This window comes from Rhododendron vialii, chromosome 7a (genome assembly GCF_030253575.1).
Source record: "Rhododendron vialii isolate Sample 1 chromosome 7a, ASM3025357v1".
NCBI lineage: Eukaryota > Viridiplantae > Streptophyta > Magnoliopsida > Ericales > Ericaceae > Rhododendron > Rhododendron vialii.
Window position 1 is genome coordinate 40106232 of NC_080563.1, and position 19827 is coordinate 40126058.

General features: G+C 39.5%; 1 protein-coding gene across 1 annotated transcript; it reads right to left on the minus strand.

The window, feature by feature from the left end:
* Window positions 1-5459: 5459 nt before the first annotated feature.
* Window positions 5460-18872, minus strand: LOC131333009 (protein NRT1/ PTR FAMILY 5.10-like). The gene is made up of 6 exons (XM_058367309.1): window positions 18786-18872; window positions 18630-18687; window positions 17025-17248; window positions 8552-8901; window positions 6831-7843; window positions 5460-5771 (listed from the first exon to the last, which is right to left on the minus strand). Exons 1-6 carry the CDS (start codon window positions 18870-18872, stop codon window positions 5767-5769), a joined length of 1737 nt encoding a protein of 578 aa, XP_058223292.1. The 3' UTR covers window positions 5460-5766.
* Window positions 18873-19827: the final 955 nt, after the last annotated feature.

Consider the following 19827-nt stretch of genomic DNA (forward strand, 5'->3'; position numbering starts at 1 on the left):
CGGGATCCCTTAAGGGAATCGGACTCTCTCTCTCTCTCTCTCTCTCTCTCTCTCTCTCTCTATATATATATATATATATATATACAGTCAGTCTCAAATGAGGGAGTCCTTATTTTAGTTAAAATGCGGACCTCCTCATTTCTCCCATTTTCCGATCGACTTTTGATGATCCGAACCGCTCAATGTGTTCAAAACGTAATTTTAAGGGTACCCGCGAGAAATCGGTCTCCCTATCTCTAAGCGTAAGTCTCTGATCTCTCTCTCTCTCTCTCTCTCTCTCTCTCTCTCTCTCTTCGTCTCCCTCCATCTCTCACTCTCATCTTCTCTGATAGGCGGGACAGCCCCACCCCTCCGTCGTTCGTCGATCGTCGTGATCATCACCCTTTACAGTCGATCAACACGGCCTTCCTCCGTGCATCGTCGATCTCGCTCTCTTTGGGCGCAAGTCTCTATCTCTCCCTCTAGTACAGCTTCAAATCGAAGATGTTCTTTTATCTGTTGAGAATGAAAATGACTGAATATTGATTTTTTCTTCTTTTTGTGATCTGGTTCAATTACCCATTCAGTTCGGGGATTACCCGAAAATTGAATGGCTCGGTTACGGTTTCCTTCTTCTCTTCTCTCCCCGTTCGGTTATCGGGGCGGATATGGGTGGTACTTTGGTTACGAGAATCGGGGACTGAAAACCTAATCTTCGCCCCGAATGCCATCCCTAGTTTTCTTCTTCCCATTTGTTTTCCCCGCAACTTCTGACCCTCACCCTTCAGATTCATGTCATGTAAACTCACAGAAGCCAGGACAACCTACGAACGTGTTGGGATGGTTCAAATTCCAATTAAATCAAAAGTATTAATGTCTTGCACAAGGTTGTTGGCCTCTGGAATTACAGAAGTGCTAGTTGGTGCTAGCTGATTTTCTCTGTTGTCGTGGGTAACCTTCCAACTCCTTTGTTAGGAACATGTAAATGGTTATTATTGCATGGGTTTGATGGGTGCATATAAATTGGCATGAGAGGAAGTATTTTCAGTGTAGAGAGTGAAAGGTGTAAAAACAGTGTGTGTGCAAGTGTAAAAGTCAAGTCTTATATTCCCTCCGTCCCAATTTAATTGTCACTTTTGGGAGTTCGTGCCACTTTTCAATTAATTATATCTTGTAATTTATAATGTTTTAGGTGATTTTGAAAACATTGTATTATAGAACAAATCGAGATCTATCAAACAAGATCCATATTGGATATAAAATTCATTACCAATTTAAAGATATAACTAGTTTTTTAATCCAGTTAGAATAGAACTGAGACAACTAAATTGGGACGGAGGGAGTACTTGGTGTGAAAGTAGGTTCTTGGTGAGAGTGAGTGTATAAGAGGTTGGGTTTGGATTTTCAAACTCGGGTGTTCTCTTGTAATAATTCTCTCATAGTAAAATAACGGAATCCTCTCCATGGAGTAGGCGTGTTATTGCCGAACCATGTAATTCTTATGTGTCTCCCTCTATTTTATTTTTTATCATACTTCCATTGGTTGCGATTGTGGTTGTGTTTGAATCTCGGTTCTTGGGTGCTTCCGCGTTTAATCCCAACAAGTGGTATCAGAGCCGGATTGGTTCTTAACCGGTGTTTAAGATTCGGTTCCATTACATCCACAATGAAGGCAACGATCAACTCTCAGTTTTCTCTTGAGCAGTTTAATGGAAGCGGCAGCTTTACCTTATGGCAAAGGAGGGTGAAGGATGTTCTTGTTCAACAAGGGTTGGCTAGGGTGTTGAAGGGAAAGGATGTGAAGCTAGAGACGATGAAAGATGATGATTGGGAGGAGTTGGAGTCGAAATGTGTGAGCACTATTTGGCTCTGTATTGCTGATGATATTATTAACCATGTCATGGATGAGGATTCGGCATCGACCTTATGGGAGAAGTTGGAAAAGCTCTACCTTGCGAAGAGCTTGACCAACAAGTTGCATTTGAAGCGACAATTGTACAAGCTAAAGATGGAGGAAGGTGGGAACCTCATGGAGCACATGAACGTGTTCAATGGTTATTTGGATTAACTGCGGAAAATCGATGCAAAGATAGAAGAGGAAGACAAGGCCCTTTTGCTTCTTACTTCACTTCTTACTTCATATGATACTTTGGTGACGACTCTCTTGTATGGAAAAGATACAGTGGGTTTGGAGCAGGTGCAATCGGCGTTGATTTCTCATTTTACTCAGAAAAAATCAAGTTATGAGGGTGGAGAAAATTCGGCACTTGCGGTTCAAAGTAAGAATCGAGAAAGGACATCTGATGGTAGATCCGGAGGAAGCAACAGGTTTGGGTCTAGTTCCAGAGGAAAGGGTGTACAATGCGCATGCTACAGTTGCAAAGAATTTGGCCATGTGAAGCGCGATTGTCCTTTACACAAGAACAAAGGGAAGAAATTTGATGATGCTTCGAGTGCTAGTTCTTTGGTGGTAGCGGATGATGGAGATCTTTTCACAGTCTCCGAAGGTATAAACACTTCTTCTCGTGATGAGTGGATTTTAGATTCGGGTTGTATTATACATATTTGCTCCAAGAAAGAATTTTTTGATACATTCCATGAAAAAAATGGTGGGTCATTGTTTTTCGGCGATGGAACTCCACGTGAAATTCGAGGTTTTGGGAATGTAAAGATAAAAATGTTTGATGGAGCGGTTCACACTTTGGGTGGTGTGGCTTATATCTCGAAGTTACAAAGGAATCTAATTTCACTTAGCCGGATGGATTCCATTGGGTGCAAGTATTTTGCTAGAGGTGGAGCCATAAAAATCACACGCGGCTGTATCGGTTGATTGGTTGATTGGCAAAACTGTTTTCTCGACGAAGGTTTAGAAACGGTGTGCACAAGGAAATGGGTACCCAAGGTGTGAGTCTTTTGCGGCGAAGACAAAGTCATGTTTCCAAGTTGTCAATGTTTGTGAGAATGTAAATCCTGTTGGTGGAGAAGATGGGTCGAAGTCCTACTCTCATGTCAATTGATGATTATTGGCACGGGGCGGCTATACACATAAATTGGTTGTGTGGTTTGAATCACATTGTTGGACCTTAATTTGATTCGGATCATGTAGTTGCCGTTTCAAGGCTTGGTGGTGGCGCGGTAATGCGTAGAATTTTCACTAAGGTGGAGATTTGTTGGGATGGTTCAAATTCCAATTAAATCAAAAGTATTAACGTCTTGCACAAGGTTGTTGGCCTCTGGAATTACCAAAGTGCTAGTTGGTGTTAGCTGATTTTCTCTTTTGCTGTGGGTGACCTTCCAACTCCTTTGTTTGGAACATGTAAATGGTTTTATTGCATGGGTTTGATGGGTGCATATAAATTGGCATGAGAGGAAGTATTTTCGGTGCAGAGAGTGAGAGGTGTAAAAACAGTGTGTGCGCAAGTGTAAAAGTCAAGTCTTATGCTTGGTGTGAAAGTGGGTTCTTGGTGAGAGTGGGTGTATAAGGCGTTGGGTTTGGATTTTCAAACTCAGGTGTTCTCTTGTACTAATTCTCTCATAGTAAAAGTACGGGATCCTCTCCGTAGAGCAAACGTGTTGTTGCCGAACTACATAATTCTTACGTGTGTCTCTCTAGTTTATTTTTCTTCGTATTTCCATTGGTTGCGATTGTGGTTGTGTTTGAATATCGGTTCTTGGATGCTTCCCCGTTTAATTTCAACAGAACGCATCATGCCCAGCCCGAAGGCTTAGTCTAGTAGATTAGTGGGTTTACTTCCCACACAATTGATCACGGTTCGATTTTAGAGTCAGACTTGAGAAAATATTTTTTTTTGAATTCTCGAGTCCCAGTGTGGATGGTCTACCTTTGATCGGACCGGGATGGGAATTAGTCGAGGTGTGCGTGATTTAACCCGGACACCCCTAACCGTCAAACTAAATAAAAGAACGCATCATGCCCCGCACTGGTTTGGTTTGTTTTTGTCTACTCTCTACGAGTTGATTGGAATAGAAGGCTTAGAGTGGTTCATAGGTTTTGCCAAATACACATGAGAGACATTATGCAAAACACAGCTAACATGAGAGACTGTCTTTAATGCCTGAAACTACTTCACTTGGCATCAGTTAAAATATGCACACGACGGCAATTCTTAGAAGAGCAGCCCTTTCGATCCCTAACCAAAGAAGTACCCTTTCAATACAACCCAAACTCTTCTGTCAAAGCACACCAAGCAGCAATTCCTTGACAACTGCTGACCTTCCAAGCACCGTCCACTACAATTTTGCAGCAACTAAAATCCCCTTGTTCCTGACCAAAACACACTCGTAACTCACCACCTCTCATATCCCTCTTAACCCCATGGGTGTGTTACGGGATCTAGCAAGACACGCCAATAGAGATCAAACCGGTTCCAGACAAGCACCCACCGAATTGACACCCCAACAAAAATCATTCTATTCCTGCTACCCCAAATTTCTCAAAGAATGCAAACAGAGTCTCGAATAATCTCTGAATTAGAAACCTCGGTGATCCACGTAGCAAACTATCCAGAAAAGGTCGAAGGAGTAGTACCGGCTGTAAAATCTAGACCCAAATTAGAAGATATCCAAGCTCTTCTAGCACTATCACATGTTCAATAGTCTCGGGCTCCAAGCCACAAATTGGGCACAGCATATTCGCCTCCAAATGTTTTATAATGTAAAATATTTTCTATGTAAAATGTTTTTTCAGAAAATAAATTTCAAACTTTTATTTTCCGGTGTTTAATTGGTTGACACTTGAAAAATATTTTCAAAAATCGAAAAAATAGTGTAGAGAGAGAGAGAGAGGAGAGGCTTAAACGGTGGAAAGATATGAGAATATTGGAATTGAACTTTAGTTAGAACCGACGATCGAGAAAACTGAGCAGTGAAAATTACAGTAGAGGATAGCGGGTTCATTTCTGAAAATAACTTACGGAAAATTTAAGGGTAAGTCATTTTCATCTAATTAATGAAAAATGTTTTACATATAAAATATTTTCATCATTTTTTACACAATCAAACACCGAAAAATAGGAAAAATATTTTACCAGAAAATATTTTACGCCCAAACAAACGGAACCTAGATCTCACATTGTCTACTTATTTATGCCATATGCCAACGTAGAGAGTTCCACTGCGAGTACATTTTTCTTTTCAAAATTGTACATTGTGATCCTTTCTAACGGCCGGTCGAACGACAATGTCTACTTAAAATCTAACGGGTGTTCAAGCGCTCTCATCCATCGACTATCCGTCGTTACCAGCCTTGCCATCACACAAGCATCCGAAATTATTTCGGATGTACGCAAAAAATAATCTATCATATTAGCACGTTAACTATGTGTATTATGAGCAATTAAATGGAAACACATAAACGGAAAATTATGCTTAAACATACATAGGCAAACCGAAGTTAACCAGTCCAAGATTGAACGAAGAACCCATAACATTTGAACGAAGAACCCAGATTCCAATTCCAAAACTCAAACCCGCCAACATAGCACCAAACTGCCTAGAATTAGTAGCCATCACACAGATTTTCAATTCTTAGAATTAGACTACTGATCATACGGGGGAGGGGGATCACTTAACAATTCGAACCCATTTGAAACTGAATACAAAATTATATGAAAATTAATTTGCAAACTTAAACCAATATTCTTTTTATATAGCAAGATGAGTACTGAAACTGTTTGACATGAGAAAAGAAATAAAAATGCAAACGTCCTAGAGGTCCAAACAAAAGGTCCCGACCATGCCATAGAGTCCACTACAATGCTCCATAAATTAACCTGGAAAAAAAAAAGTGAATTAAATCCGTCAGCTGAAAGTTCAGTGAGTAGTCAAGCATGCCAAGGGCAAAGAGTACAACGTGGCATACATATAAACGAATGATAAGCAAAGGTTCGAAAGATGTGGTTTCAAATAATGAAGGTCGATGGCTCAACGAATCGTATCAATAACTAAATAATGAACAATGAAGTCAATGGCAAGAGATGAATCACTAATTAAAGATTTATCTCACAACAATAATCGAACAATGATAACGAGCATTTTATACCAAAAGTCTTGCACTACAGTATCAGAATGAAGAACAACAATAATGAGGTAGTCCAAACTAAGGTGAGAACCATAATTATCAATTACTACCAATTATGATAAAATGTTTTTTTGTATCGGCATGACTCTCCATGCATTTAGTATCCACTTTTTCAAAAAGACGCTAGTAAAATGTCATTCTTTGACTTGGATTCTTAACAAAATCTTCTTTCTTTTTGGAGTTCCCTAGAGGTCACTCCCTTGTGTCAATTGCTACATCATGGATTCAAGCAATGGTACTTTCTCTTCTGGCAAACACGCAAAAAATAAAAAAAAAAGATTTCTTATGATATGTGAAAATGAACTTAATTTTTTTTCTGTTTCGAAAAGGAAACCAAAGATGATTGCAGAGGAACACTAAAGCACATCAGACACGACACACACACACACACACGGGGGAGAGATGACTGGAAAAGAAAAAAGCTATGGATGAAGAAAGCCTAATATCCATGGATCATCATACAATATGTTCTCTACCATGTGGAGCTATAAATGAAATTTCCAAGTACAAAAGAATCCATATAAAAAAATGGGCGAAGACAAATTCAACTACTTAGTTTGGTTTTGAGAAATTTTTTTGATGTAATGATTGATATTAAGTGGAAAGAGATTTGATCAAAAAAAAAAGTGGAAAGAGATAGAAAAATTTATTAAAAACCATGCAGAGAATATTATTTTTTCTAAAACTTGTAAAAGAACAAAGTGAAAAAGAAGTTAACAATGGAATCAACAAGACGAACCTCAAACAACACCTGCTCCTGCTGCTTCTACTTGGAGATCGTCTTTGGTTTTGTTCTTGTTTGAGTAATAAATTGAGACAAACCCGCTGTAGTAGCATAGGTTCGCAAAACTCAGTATCGTCAACAGTTGGTAGTGCTTGTCCAGGCGACTATTGCAGTTTAAAGTGTCGAGGAACCAGCTCTTGAAGTGGAAAACAAGTATAGCATTAAGGAAGCTTCCGAGCCCGATCACAGCTTCATTTAGGGCTGATCCATATATCTTCATTGGCACATCAGAGACCTGAACCTTAAAGAAAAGTTCCAGGCCTTCTCTACCAATCCCTTCCGTGAGTCCCAGCAGACAGAACTGCGGTGCCAGATGCATAATACTCAAGGGTACGTAAGAATCTTGGTCGACGCATAATCCGTACTCCGCAATGGCACGCAACCTGCGAATCTCGACATGCCACGCGACATAACAACAGATAACGGATACCAACATTGCTGTCCAGATTCCAACTGTAATGCCTTTTGTTTTTCGTGTTCTTAACAAGCGTGTGGAAAAGGAAGAGCTTGTACACTCGGTCATCTTCCATATCATAATAAGTATATAAATAGAGACCGTAGGTTCCATGGTTCTTCCTTGCTCGGTATAGAAACTGTCCCCTGTTGATAGTACCAGACCAAATATCAGAAAACTAGTCCACATGGGAATCATTATAAAAAGAGGCTTCCATTTCTCCATTAGTCTTCTTCCTGCAGAAACTGCCAGAGTCGTACCATTGTTTGTACTCTCTTCAGGGCTAGCTCCACGGGAGATTTCTGGAGAAACTGCCTGATTGGGACCATTGTTTGTATTCTCTTCGGAGCTAGCTCCACGGAGCATTTCTAGAGAAACCGTTGGAGTCGGACCATTGTTTGTATTCTCTTCAGGGCTAGCTCCACGGGAGATTTCTGGAGAAACTGCTGAAGTCAGACCATTGTTTGTATTCTCTTCAGGGCTAGCTCCACGGGGGATTTCCGTAGTAGCAGCTTCATCCAATGATCTGCATGCCAAGGAAACTTTTGAACACTGATGCCAACCTACTTAAATTCAGAGGCGTAACCAAAAATATGCGTTAGTGGGGCACTACGAAATAAAATTTCAATGACAGCGAATCTCAAACATTCCACCGAACCACGATTTGATACTTTTTGACAATACGAAGGTGGCTTGTGTATTTCATTAAGATAAAGAAATTAATAGGAGTTTTCAAATTTTCAACCAGCATTTTGTTCACCCACCTATTACGAATCTTAAATAAAGTAGATAATGTTATAATGTTCACTCTATTTTTTAGTTATTAAACAGAATATCACTTATTCATGCGTATTTGGGCGAGTTGGTTGAACTATATAAAAAAGAAATAGTTGTTTCAATTCAAGTAAAACTAAAACTATAATAATAAAAAATGCAGGGGGCCTACATTGGCTTTGCCACGCTTATATTTGAAATCCTGTCAATACGTCATTTCAAGTTTTCCACAATCAAAGAAAAAGATGCATAAAACTCATTACAAATGATATGGCTGAGTCGTCGACCTATCATTTAGTACTGATGAAGAATATACTGTGTCAAATACCCATCAAAATATCCCATACTTAAATAAAAACATTCATTGCAACATCATACAGGCTGTAATTTCTCTATAAATATTCTTGAAGAATTAATAGCATTTTTCCTACCCGAATCAGAGAGGGAGAGAGAGAGAGACCTGTGGTGGTAGAGAGGAATGCAACACAGGAACAGAAAATAACCAATGCCCATCACTAATGTTGACACCATGAACTTTACACGCCAACCGGCACTGCCGAAGAGAATGCTAAGTCCACACAATAACCATGCAATGGTCCACCACACATTCTTTCTTGCGTTTACTCTGCCTTCATCTATGTCCAGCTGCCTCGGTTCATGGGCCGTTAATTGACCAACTAGAAATCCTTTCAAGACAGGCACCCCTCCGGCTTTTCCCACAGCTATCAGAAGCACTACAGGTACGAAGTACAGCCCGGTCATGTCACCAGGAATCGGATGGAATGCCGAAATGCATAACATCACCATTCCCTGCATTTTTGGTCCAGGACAACGTTCAGCTTACCTTGGAAAACTTTTAACAAAAAAAAAAAAAAAATTTATACTATATAGTATCTCAGGGGGACTTTTGGTGAGAAGCCCCCTGCGCTTGCCACATGTCTCCAATCCTCAGTAACCATTTATTTGTGGGATTTCAAAAGGAAATAAAGGTAGTATCGATCCTATACTATATAAGAAAGTTTCAATACTAACAAGGAGGTGATTTAGAAAAAATCTCAATCGGAAATCTATAGCAGACTTTAAAGCTTTTCAAAATCTAATCCCAAATTCAAATTCCAGACTCTTATCCTTTTTTCAGAACACATAATTTATTGCGTGCTTTGATACTATATTAGATTGTTAATCAAGTCATCTAAAAATATTCACTTTTAAGCAAAAAAGTACCATTTTTCTTTTTCATTTTTTAGCTTAAAAGTGAATCTTTCCAAAAATATTTGGGTAAAAGTATTAAAAAAAAATACTTTAAAGTTTAGCGCAAAATTAATAAATACGAAATATTTTTGAGTTAAGACAAAATATTCAAAAAAATCCGAAAGTTAAGATGAACTCAACCTATTTACCCCTAAATATTTAAGTTATGCATGAGAATCATATGAACCCTGTTTGGTTTGAATTTTGAAAAAGAGTTTTAAAAGTAATGAGTGGAGAAAGATAGATAGAGAAAATTTATTAGAAACCGTGACTAAAAATTTTGAGACTCCCAAATGAACAAGCCCCATGGTTATTGGTTGATTTGATTGGTCTATTTGAAGTAACAAGAGAGAGAAGGGGGGCAGAGAGAGGAGTCCAGATCTGATCCCCTGTTCGAGCCCAATCCGGACAGGACCTGTCCCACCTCTCGGAGCCGTTGATTTCTCAAATCAATGGTTAAGATGTGCCGAACACTTTTTGCTCCAAAACGACGTCGTTTTGACTCGGTACATCTCAGCCGTTGATTTGCGAAATCACCGTTGATTTCGCAAATCAATGGTTGAAATGTGTCGAACACTTTTTGCTCCAAAATGACGTCATTTTGACTCGGTACATCTCAGCCGTTGATTTGCGAAATCAAAGGCTCCGAGGGGTGAAACAGGCCCCTATCTGGACTGGGCTCGGACAGGGGATCCTCTCCGAAGGATGAGACAGGCCCCTGTCCGGAATGAGCTCGGACAGGGGATCCTCGGTGCAGAGAGAGTACACAAGATGAAGGATAATCTTGTCATTTAGAAAAGTTAAAGAGAGTACCATTTGGAAAACTATTGGTAAAACAATGAAGTACAACTTTTTAGTACCTGACCCGTTCGAATCGATGGAAACGAGGTACTTTATGTGTTGTCGGGATGCCCAGTCGGCAGTCCATAGCAAGACCCAAAAAAATTGTTGATGACCACATAATGTCTATGTTGTATACTTGCGCTACAAACTTAATTTGTGGATTAATCTCATATAGAAATATTTGGTACACTAAATATTTATATTACATTTTATGTGGGGTTCACTTCGGATCTTACCAAATATAGAAAAATGCCTATAAATTTCAAAATATTATTTTATGGATCCCTGTAAAATTCAGCTCCAACGGATATCAGTAAATATTATTTCTGGATTCATAAATACATAGTTTTACCCATATGAGTCCATAAATAACACTTACTCATATCCGTTGGATCTTATTTTTTATAAGACCCCATAAAATAATACTCCATCTGTCCCATTTTTATTGTCCTTTTTTGATGTTCATATCAGTTTTCCATCGCTTATATTTTCTAATGTGAATCTCCAAAAATATCCAATATTGATCTTATTTGATAGATTTCAATTTGTTCTATAATACAAAGTTATCAAAATTATGAAAAACATTATCAATTAAAAGATATAGGCAATAGACACAAAAGAGATAAAAGGAATAATGGATAATAAAAATGGGACGGAGGGAGTAGTACTTTAAAATTCATGAGCATCCTTCTAGATTTTTGTGGGACCCGTGGTGATCCCCACATAAAATTGTAAAGGATGTTGTAGTGGAATTGTGCAGTTTTTATGCCTACCATCTCTCTCAATCGCATACTCCCTCTGTTCCATATTGAGAGTCAACCATAAAAAGTCGTGTCATTTTTCAAATCAAAAAATCAACTACTTCCTTGTATAATTTTTTAAATTTTTTCGCACCAAATTAAAGTACTAATCGAGATATTTAATGCGGTGCAAAAAAAATTTGAAAAATTATGCACAAAAGTAGTTAATTTTTTGATTTGAAAAGAGGTAAAACGAGATTAATTTGTGGAATGAATGTAGTAAAATAAAACGAGATAAATTTGTATATTCTTGGGTGGAGAAGTATTGATCACACACTTATAATGTATGAAACTCACAAGAGAATTGCACAAACACACTCACAATATATTGAACTCACTCAATTTGAAAATAACATACAAGGAGGAGGAATTTCTCTCTCTCTGTAACTCTCTTATTCTCTTACTCCACTCATATATTTTACATAATCAGAATACATTCTTTTATAGGAAAATTAAACAGACAAGTAGATAACTTTGCAATAAATGCAAAGATCACAAATTGAAATACGGAAGCTTAAATTCAATACCCACGTTTTTGTTCTTGCTCTTCTTGCAGGCTTATCTGACTTTCATTCTTCACCAACTTACCCTAGGCAATCATAGCCTCCAAAACAATAGTTTCACACGTTCCAAATCAAGCTTACTGTTTATTTCAACATCCCCCCTTAAGCTTGATTCTCAGAGATTCTTCATTCCAAGCATTGTCTTCATTTTTACGAAAACTTCATGTTTGAGGGGCTTCGTAAAGATATCAGCTGCTTGATCATATGTCCTGCAAGAAACTAACTCCACTTCCTTTGCTTTTACATGCTCTCTGATGAAGTGGTAGCGGGTATCGATGTGCTTGCTTCTTTCATGATGAGTCGGGTTCTTTGCAAGCGCAACTGCAGAGCGGTTGTCGACGTAGATTTCTGTGGGCAATTTTTGCAGAAAACCCAAATGCTTCAGCACATTCCTTAACCATATAGCATGACAGACAGCTAAGTTAGCGGCAACATACTCAGCTTCACAAGATGACAACGTCACGATCGCTTGCTTCTTGGATGTCCAAGTGAAGGCAGTATCTCCAATGAAGAAAACGAACCCTGTTGTGCTCTTCCTTTCATCCAAGTCTCTTCCCCAATCGCTATCTGAATAGCCGGAAAGATTCAGGTCACTGCCTAACTGATAGAACAGTCCATCACTATGAGTCCCTTTGATGTAGCGAAGAATCCGCTTTGCTGCAAACAAGTGTGACTGATCTGGCGTCTCCATGTATCGGCTGACTAGCCCAACACCATAGAGTATGTCTGGCCTAGTACAGGTCAGATATCGTAGACTTCCAACCAAGCTTTTGAAATAGGTTGGATCAACATTGCCAGTATCACTTTTCTTCAGTTCCAGTCCACTATCGACTGGAGTCGTCACTGGATTGCATGTCTCCATCCCGTACTTCTTCAATATCTCCATGGCATACCTATTTTGGGAGATAAAAATTCCTTCTTCACTTTGCGTCACTTCAATGCCTAGGAAGTGAGCCATAAGTCCGATGTCCGTCATTTCGAACTCTTGAAACATCGTCTTCTTGAATGCTTCGAACATGGCTGGATTGTTGCCTGTAAAAATCAAGTCATCAACGTAGAGGCATACATACAGCTGGCTTCCATCAGTCTCCTTCTTCATATAGAGTGCATGTTCGTAGGGGCACTTCTCGAATCCATTCTCCTGGAAGTACTTGTCAATTCTGGTATTCCATGCACGAGGCGCTTGCTTCAGCCCGTATAGCGCCGTCGTCAATTTGTACACTTTGTCTTCACGACCTTTCTTCACATATCCAAGTGGCTGTTCAATATAGATTTCTTCTTCTAGAAATCCATTCAGGAATGCTGTCTTGACATCCAACTGGTAGATCTTCCATCTCTTCTGAGCAGCTAATGCGATCATTAGCCTAATCGCATCCATTCTGGCAACAGGGGCAAACACTTCACCATAGTCTATGCCTTCTCTCTGTTTGTAGCCTTTCGCTACAAGTCTTGCCTTGTATCTCTGAACCTCTCCTTGAGCATTCTTCTTAGCTTTGTAGATCCACTTTACTCCAATTGCTTTGTGACCTTTTGGGAGGCTGGTTAGCTCCCAAGTCTTATTCTTCTCTATGGACTGAATCTCTTCATCCATAGCCTTCCTCCATTTTCCTTCTTGGGTAGCTTCCTCGAAACTAACTGGATCACAACTGATTTGCAGACAGAACATGGTAAAATCTACATCCATCTGATCTGTATTCTGATACAGATCATTCAAGTTCCGAATTCCTCTGGGCCTCATGTCTGAAATTTCTCTTTCAACTGGTGAGGATGGTTCACCTTGTTGTGGTGAAGAGAAACCACGAGAAGATGCTGGCTAATCTTCTGGTCTACCAGGTACATCTCTGGTTTGTACCTGTTCTTCATCTTCAAGTGTTAGCTCCATATTCTTGGTAGCTTCTATTTGACCCCAGCTCCAGGATTCATTTTCCTCAAAAATGACATCTCTGCTGAAAATCACCTTCTGAGTGATGGGATTATACAACCTGTATCCCATCGTTCTGTCACCATATCCAACAAGGATACACTTAACTCCTTTGTCTTCAGTTTGGTTCTGTTTGCCTCCGAAACTTTAGCATAGGCAATACAACCAAACACTCTGAGATGACCCACACCTGGCTTGTGAGTGGACCATGCTTCTTGTGGTGTCTTCGACTGCACATTCTTCGTAGGACACCTGTTCAGTAGATAGACTGCACACTGAACTGCTTCGGCCCAAAATCTCTTGGGCATGTCTTTATCTTTCAACATGCTTCTAGCCATGTTGAGAATGGTGCGATTCTTCCTCTCAGCTACACCGTTTAGCTGAGGAGTATAGGCAGGTGTGCACTGGTGTCTAATTCCTTGTTGCCTAAGGAATCCCTCAAATTGATCTCCAGTGTACTCTCCTCCTTGGTCTGACCGCAATGTCTTGATGTGGTAGCCGCTTTCTTTCTCAACAAGAGCTTTGAACTCTTTGAACTTTTCAAATACTTCTGACTTCAATTTCAGAAACTATACCCACGTCTTTCTGCTATAGTCGTCAATAAACGTGAGGAAGTATCTATTCTGACCATTTGAGATTGGCTTCAACGGACCACAGACATCTGTGTGTACTAGCTCGAGCAGCATGGATGTTTTCCAATCAACTTGCTTTCCAAAGTTATTGCGGTGTTGTTTGCCAAGAATGCAGCTTTCGCATATCTCATTTGGACGTTGAATATGAGGTAAGCCCTTGACCATCTTCTTATTTGCCAACAGCTTCAAGCTTTCAAAGTTGAGGTGTCCATATCTGAGATGCCATATCCAATCTTTATCATTGATAATGGCATTGAGGCACTTTGGCGTGTCATGAAGAACACTTAGCGGAAACATCCTGTTCTTCGCCATCATTACTCGAGTAATCAGCTTCCCTCGAGCATCTGCAATCGTCAGTTGCATATCCTTTAGGCTAATTTGACAGCCTTTTTCCACCAGCTGGCCAAGACTAAGAATATTAATATTCATATCTGGAACATAGTAGACATTGGAGATGAATGCATGATCTCCATTCTTCCTTTTGATTATAATATCACCTCTCCCTCAAACTGGTACTTTAGAGAGGTCACCAAAAGAAATATTTCCCTGAACCTTTTCGTCAAGTTCAGTAAAAAGCTGCCTTGAGCCGGTCATATGATTACTGGCTCCAGAATCAAGAAACCATGTACCTTGATCCTGCTCGGTAGGACTGTGCGCCATGAGACTCATTGAATCTCCTCCTGTTGGCTCCTTGTCTGCATAGTTGGCTGTTTCACCAACTTGATCTAATGTTGGTCTTCCCCGACACTCGTTGCTATAGTGGCCATACTTTTCGCAATTGTAACATTGAACGTTACTTTTGTCAACGTTCGAACGGTTGTTGTAACCGCCTCTTCTGCCTTGTCCTCCTCCTCTTGGATTATGACTTTGTTATCCTCGTCTACCTCCTCTTGGAGCATAGTTTTGTTGTCCTCGACCACTTCCTCTTGGAGCATGATTTTGATTCCCTCCTCTAGAGAATCCTCTGCCACCTCTGCCTCTGGAATTTGAATTTCCAGACCCTTTTCCATGGGAACCATAGCCTCGTCCCCTCTGAGATGTCCCCCCTTGCTCGTACCTTCCTTCATTGAGGGATAACTTCATTTGTAGAGCTTGTTCCGGGGCTCTATCATCGTCTCTGTGCAACTTCTGTTCGTGGGCTTGCAGCGAACCCACGAGCTCTTCAATAGACATGGTTGAAACGTCTTTAAGTTCTTCTAACGTAGCAACGATGAAGTCGAATCTACGATCCAAAGATCGCAAGATCTTTTCTATAACTCTCTTGTCGGTGAGAGCTTCACCATTTCTCCTCATTTGGTTTGAGACCACCATAATTCGAGCATAATACTCAGAAATAGATTCTGAGGATTTCATTCGTAAAGACTCGAATTCACCTCGTAGAGTTTGAAGGCGAATCCTTTTTACTTTGTCAGCACTTCTGTAGGCCTTCTGCAGCATCTCCCAAATTTCTTTGGAAGTTTTGGCGGAAGCGATGATCTCAAACGTGGCTTCATCAAGTCCTTGGTAGATGATGGACCTGGCTTTGCAATCCTTCTTTCGCTCGGCACGGAGCGTAGTCTTCTGTTCCTCCTTTAAAGCTATTTCAGCTTCTTTTGAGACGGGTTCATCGTAACCTTCTTTTACCACCTCCATAACATCCTGAGCACCGAGTAGTGCTTTCATTTGGATGGACCAATTATCATAATTGTCCATAGTGAGCTTTGGAATAACAGCTTGCGATGTTCCGTTAGCCATCGAAATAGAAATCTATGGAATTTGACTTTGAACTTCGTGGACCAGCTTTATGGAAAATAGCTTCGTGGGATTAAATGGTGGCAATAAATGGGATCAGACAACCAACCACCTCTTTGGTTTGTAATAAATGAGATCCCAATCAACCACCTCTTTTTCCTTTTCTTCTCTTCTCCTTCTATCACTTTTCTGTTTCTTCCGTCTTCTTCTCAAGAAAAAAAACAGAGACGCGTGTTTGCCGCAACTCCGTCGAACGGCAATTGCAACCTCTGTACACCTCCGTTCAAGATGGGTCTTGCACGAATCTCTTCGCATCGTCGAGATGCACAAGACTCGGGTATCAATTTGAGTCTTGGATAAGATTTTTGTTTCTGCAATTTTGGATGACAGCTCTTCGAGCAGTGCGTGAGGGCCACACCGGAATTTTTTTCGGCGACGGAAAAATCCCTGGTGATCTTCTGAGTCCAAAGAACTCGTTTATGTGTCAAAACGAGTTTTCGATTAATTCGAAATTTTGGCCTTCAACCCAGTGGTTGTTTCGACTGGACAAGAGGCGGCTCGATTTTGTTGCTGGACTTGAAGGCGACCGACTGGTGTGGCTGAGACGATCTTGAACTCAAAAATATGATTTTGAGTGAATTGCTTTCTGGGTGGGCTACACCAGCAGTAGAATACCGAAGGTATTTTCTTTTGTGAGAGATTTTTTACGGATGAGTCTAAGGATCTGATACCACTTTGTTGGGTGGAGGAGTATTGATCACACATTTATAATGTATGAAACTCACAAGAGAATTGCACAAACACACTCATAATATATTGAACTCACTCAATCTGAAAATAACATACAAGGAGGAGGAATTTTTCTCTCTCTGTAACTCTCTTATTCTCTTACTCCACTTATATATTTTACATAATTAGAATACATTCTTTTATAGGAAAATTAAACAGACAAGTAAATAACTTTGCAATAAATGCAAAGATCACAAATTAAAATACGGAAGCTTAAATTTAATACCCACGTTTTTGTTCTTGCTCTTCTTGCAGGCTTATTTGACTTTCATTCTTTACCAACTTACCTTAGGCAATCATAGCCTCCAAAACAATAGTCCCACACGTTCCAAATCAAGCTTACTGTTTATTTCAACATATATATGTAGTCATTATAATACAGTACTATATTAGTTAAACTTACGATGATGTAGGCAGCAACTGAGGAGAGAATGACTTTGAGAGGACTAACACGGTTGTCGGAGATGTAAGTCATCGCAACTTTCAAAACAGACGACAAACCCCTTAGTAAATTTACCATTGCAACAGCAAGCGGGAGAACATTGTGTTTCTTCCAGGTATCTGTGAAGTATGTAATCAAGATTCTCACCACTGCAATGTTTACAAACAATTGGGTATACGCAAGACCTAAAAAAGAGATAAGGTATAGTCATAAAAGATGAAGAAAACCTCTCTTGAAGACAAGGTATATAGAAATGGCTCTCAGAGACAATAATAATTAGCTGAAAAAAAACACAGACAATAATAATTTTGGCCCTAATTTTGTCGAATAAAATTTAGCAAGCTTACTCCTAAATTATTAGTAATTGATTAAAATAATTAATTTAGTTTAAGGGTAAATGATCTTGTAACTAGAACCCTAACCAATACCTAACCTAACTAAAACCCATTAGTGAATCCAATTCGTAATTTTGGCTTAGTGGACAAAAAGGAAGTTTGACTTTTGATTAGGTGATAAGACTCAATGAAGTGAAATGTTGAAAGCTTAATGCCTTGTTTGGGATATTTTTTGAAAAGTATTTTTCAAAAGATTTTTCTTAAATTTTTCTTATTTTTAATCATTTCTCTTTTTATCTCTTTCCACTTAATACCCCTGTTACTTTTGCCAAAAAAAATTCAAAAAGTGTTCCAAACACAGGATAAGTAACTATCCATTAGTTCTGATAGGAAGCTAGGATAATGGACTGTGATTCATTCTCATATCCACAGGATACCCATGAACAAAACCCATTCTGTAAACCATCATGCCAAACCCAAACTCACCTATGATATCTATCGGATCAAAAGCCTAAGCCCAATTTGTATTTATAACCCAGCAACTCCTTCCTTAGAACCTCCTGATGAAATCAAAATCAGAGAGAAAGAGAGAGAGAGAGAGAGAGAGAGAGTGTGTGTGTACGGCAGAGAAAGGGAAGTGGGAGAAAAACCGCTGAAGCATTTTACACCAATACAACACTATCCTCGTTTTCTCTGAAGTCACCACCCCACCCATAACCAAACCCATTACCTTTGTTCCATTTCACATGTTTTGAAATCCATAGCTATCCAAACGGACAATATGTATTTGTCTCGGTAATGAATTTATGACCTGTTATAACAGCAGCCCCCTGCAAAGGCAAAAGTAATCTTTTATCGGCCGCTTCTCAGTATTTGTTGGCATTGCTCTACTCCCCCCCGCCCCCTCCTCTTGATCTACCTTTAGATGTGAAGTTACAAGATCAGCAAGGAGTAATCAAGTTAGTACAATATAACACAGGACTTGGGACGCATTGAAGAGTTAGAGAGAGAGAGAGAGAGAGAGAGAGAGAGAGCGAAGTGGTACTCACAGAACAATGGAACGATGGAAGTAAGTTTCTCTCCCCCCACCTCTTGATCTACTTTTAGCTGTGAAGTTACAAGAACAGCAAGGAGTAATCAAGTTAGTACAATAAAACACAGGACTTGGGACGCATTGAAGAGTTGAAGAGAGAGAGAGAGAGAGAGAGAGAGAGAGAGAAGTGGTACTCACAGAACAATGGAACGATGGAAGTAAGTTTCTCTTCCCCTACCTCTTGATCTACTTTCAGCTGTGAAATTACAAGATCAGCAAGGAGTGATCAAGTTAGTACAATATAACACAGGACTTGGGACGCATTGAAGAGAGAGAGAGAGAAGTGGTACTCACAGGACAATGGAACGATGGAAGTAAGTTCCGTTTATCGTGTCTGCCGCGTAAGGATGGAACGAAATGCGCATCGAGCTTTCCTTCCATCCCCAAAATTGTTGTGCACGGGCAGACATATATGAAAGTAGGGGGAAAAAAAGAATTGTTTTGCTATTGTCAGTCCACTAGACCGACGATAAACACACTAAAAGATAAAAAAAATACATATTTTTGTATATTTTTTAGATTCCACTTATCACGGTGATGCAATAATTTCTAAAAAATTGACAAAAAATTAACAAATACGAAAAAAATTGAATAAAAATAAAAAATAAACAAAAGTGACTTATTTAACCAAACGGGGTAAGTCCCGTATACCTACTGCATAGGGCTGATGAAGTCTACAACAGGAGGCCACCGTCATTAAATTCAACTTGGTTTGTTCATATCACTGGATTCCACCTTCCCTCATCTGGGCGGCTGGGCCTACACACATCTCTTAGAGCAGGTACATCATCAGTTGTGAGCAAGAATGACTATAAATAGTACATTTTACTTATTCATTCTCATCGAAAATTTCATCCCACTTACAGCAGTCTCTCTACTTTAACCCATTCCAAATCGGCAAAAAATATTATAATAGATACAAATAATATTATAACATTATAGTAGAGAAAAAGAACCAATGAGAATGAGAGAGTGGGAGGGAGGTGAGAGAAACAAATAATATTATAATAGATACATTGTGAACAGTGGCTCGTTATATACACCGAGCATTTTTTGTGAAGGAAAAATGGCTACCAGTTTGCCGAAGCTGGTATAGCTTGTTTTTGTGTCCTAAATTAGGTAAAATACCTAAAAGTGTTCATTTGGCTACTCTTGTGTACATGCTCTTACCTTCTACTTGAGAAATTATTCGTTGCCCTTGAGGCAATACGTCATTTTTGACAGGTGGTGTTTTACACCAATCAAAACTTGCCCTATTGATTTGCTGTCATTACTTCTGCCACGTCAACAACTCTCAACAGTGTTCTGGTGTTCTCAGAGCCCAAAACAATTTTAA

What these genes read in the sequence shown, in the direction of transcription:
- LOC131333009 (XM_058367309.1), bottom strand. Translation starts at nt 18,872, where the DNA reads ATGGAAGGAAAGCTCGATGCGCATTTCGTTCCATCCTTACGCGGCAGA. An exon ending in TTCCATCGTTCCATTGTCCT is followed by an intron (nt 18,688 to 18,785) that starts GTGAGTACCACT and finishes GTAATTTCACAG; the next exon opens with CTGAAAGTAGATCAAGAGGT. An exon ending in TTCCATCGTTCCATTGTTCT is followed by an intron (nt 17,249 to 18,629) that starts GTGAGTACCACT and finishes TCTCTTTTTTAG; the next exon opens with GTCTTGCGTATACCCAATTG.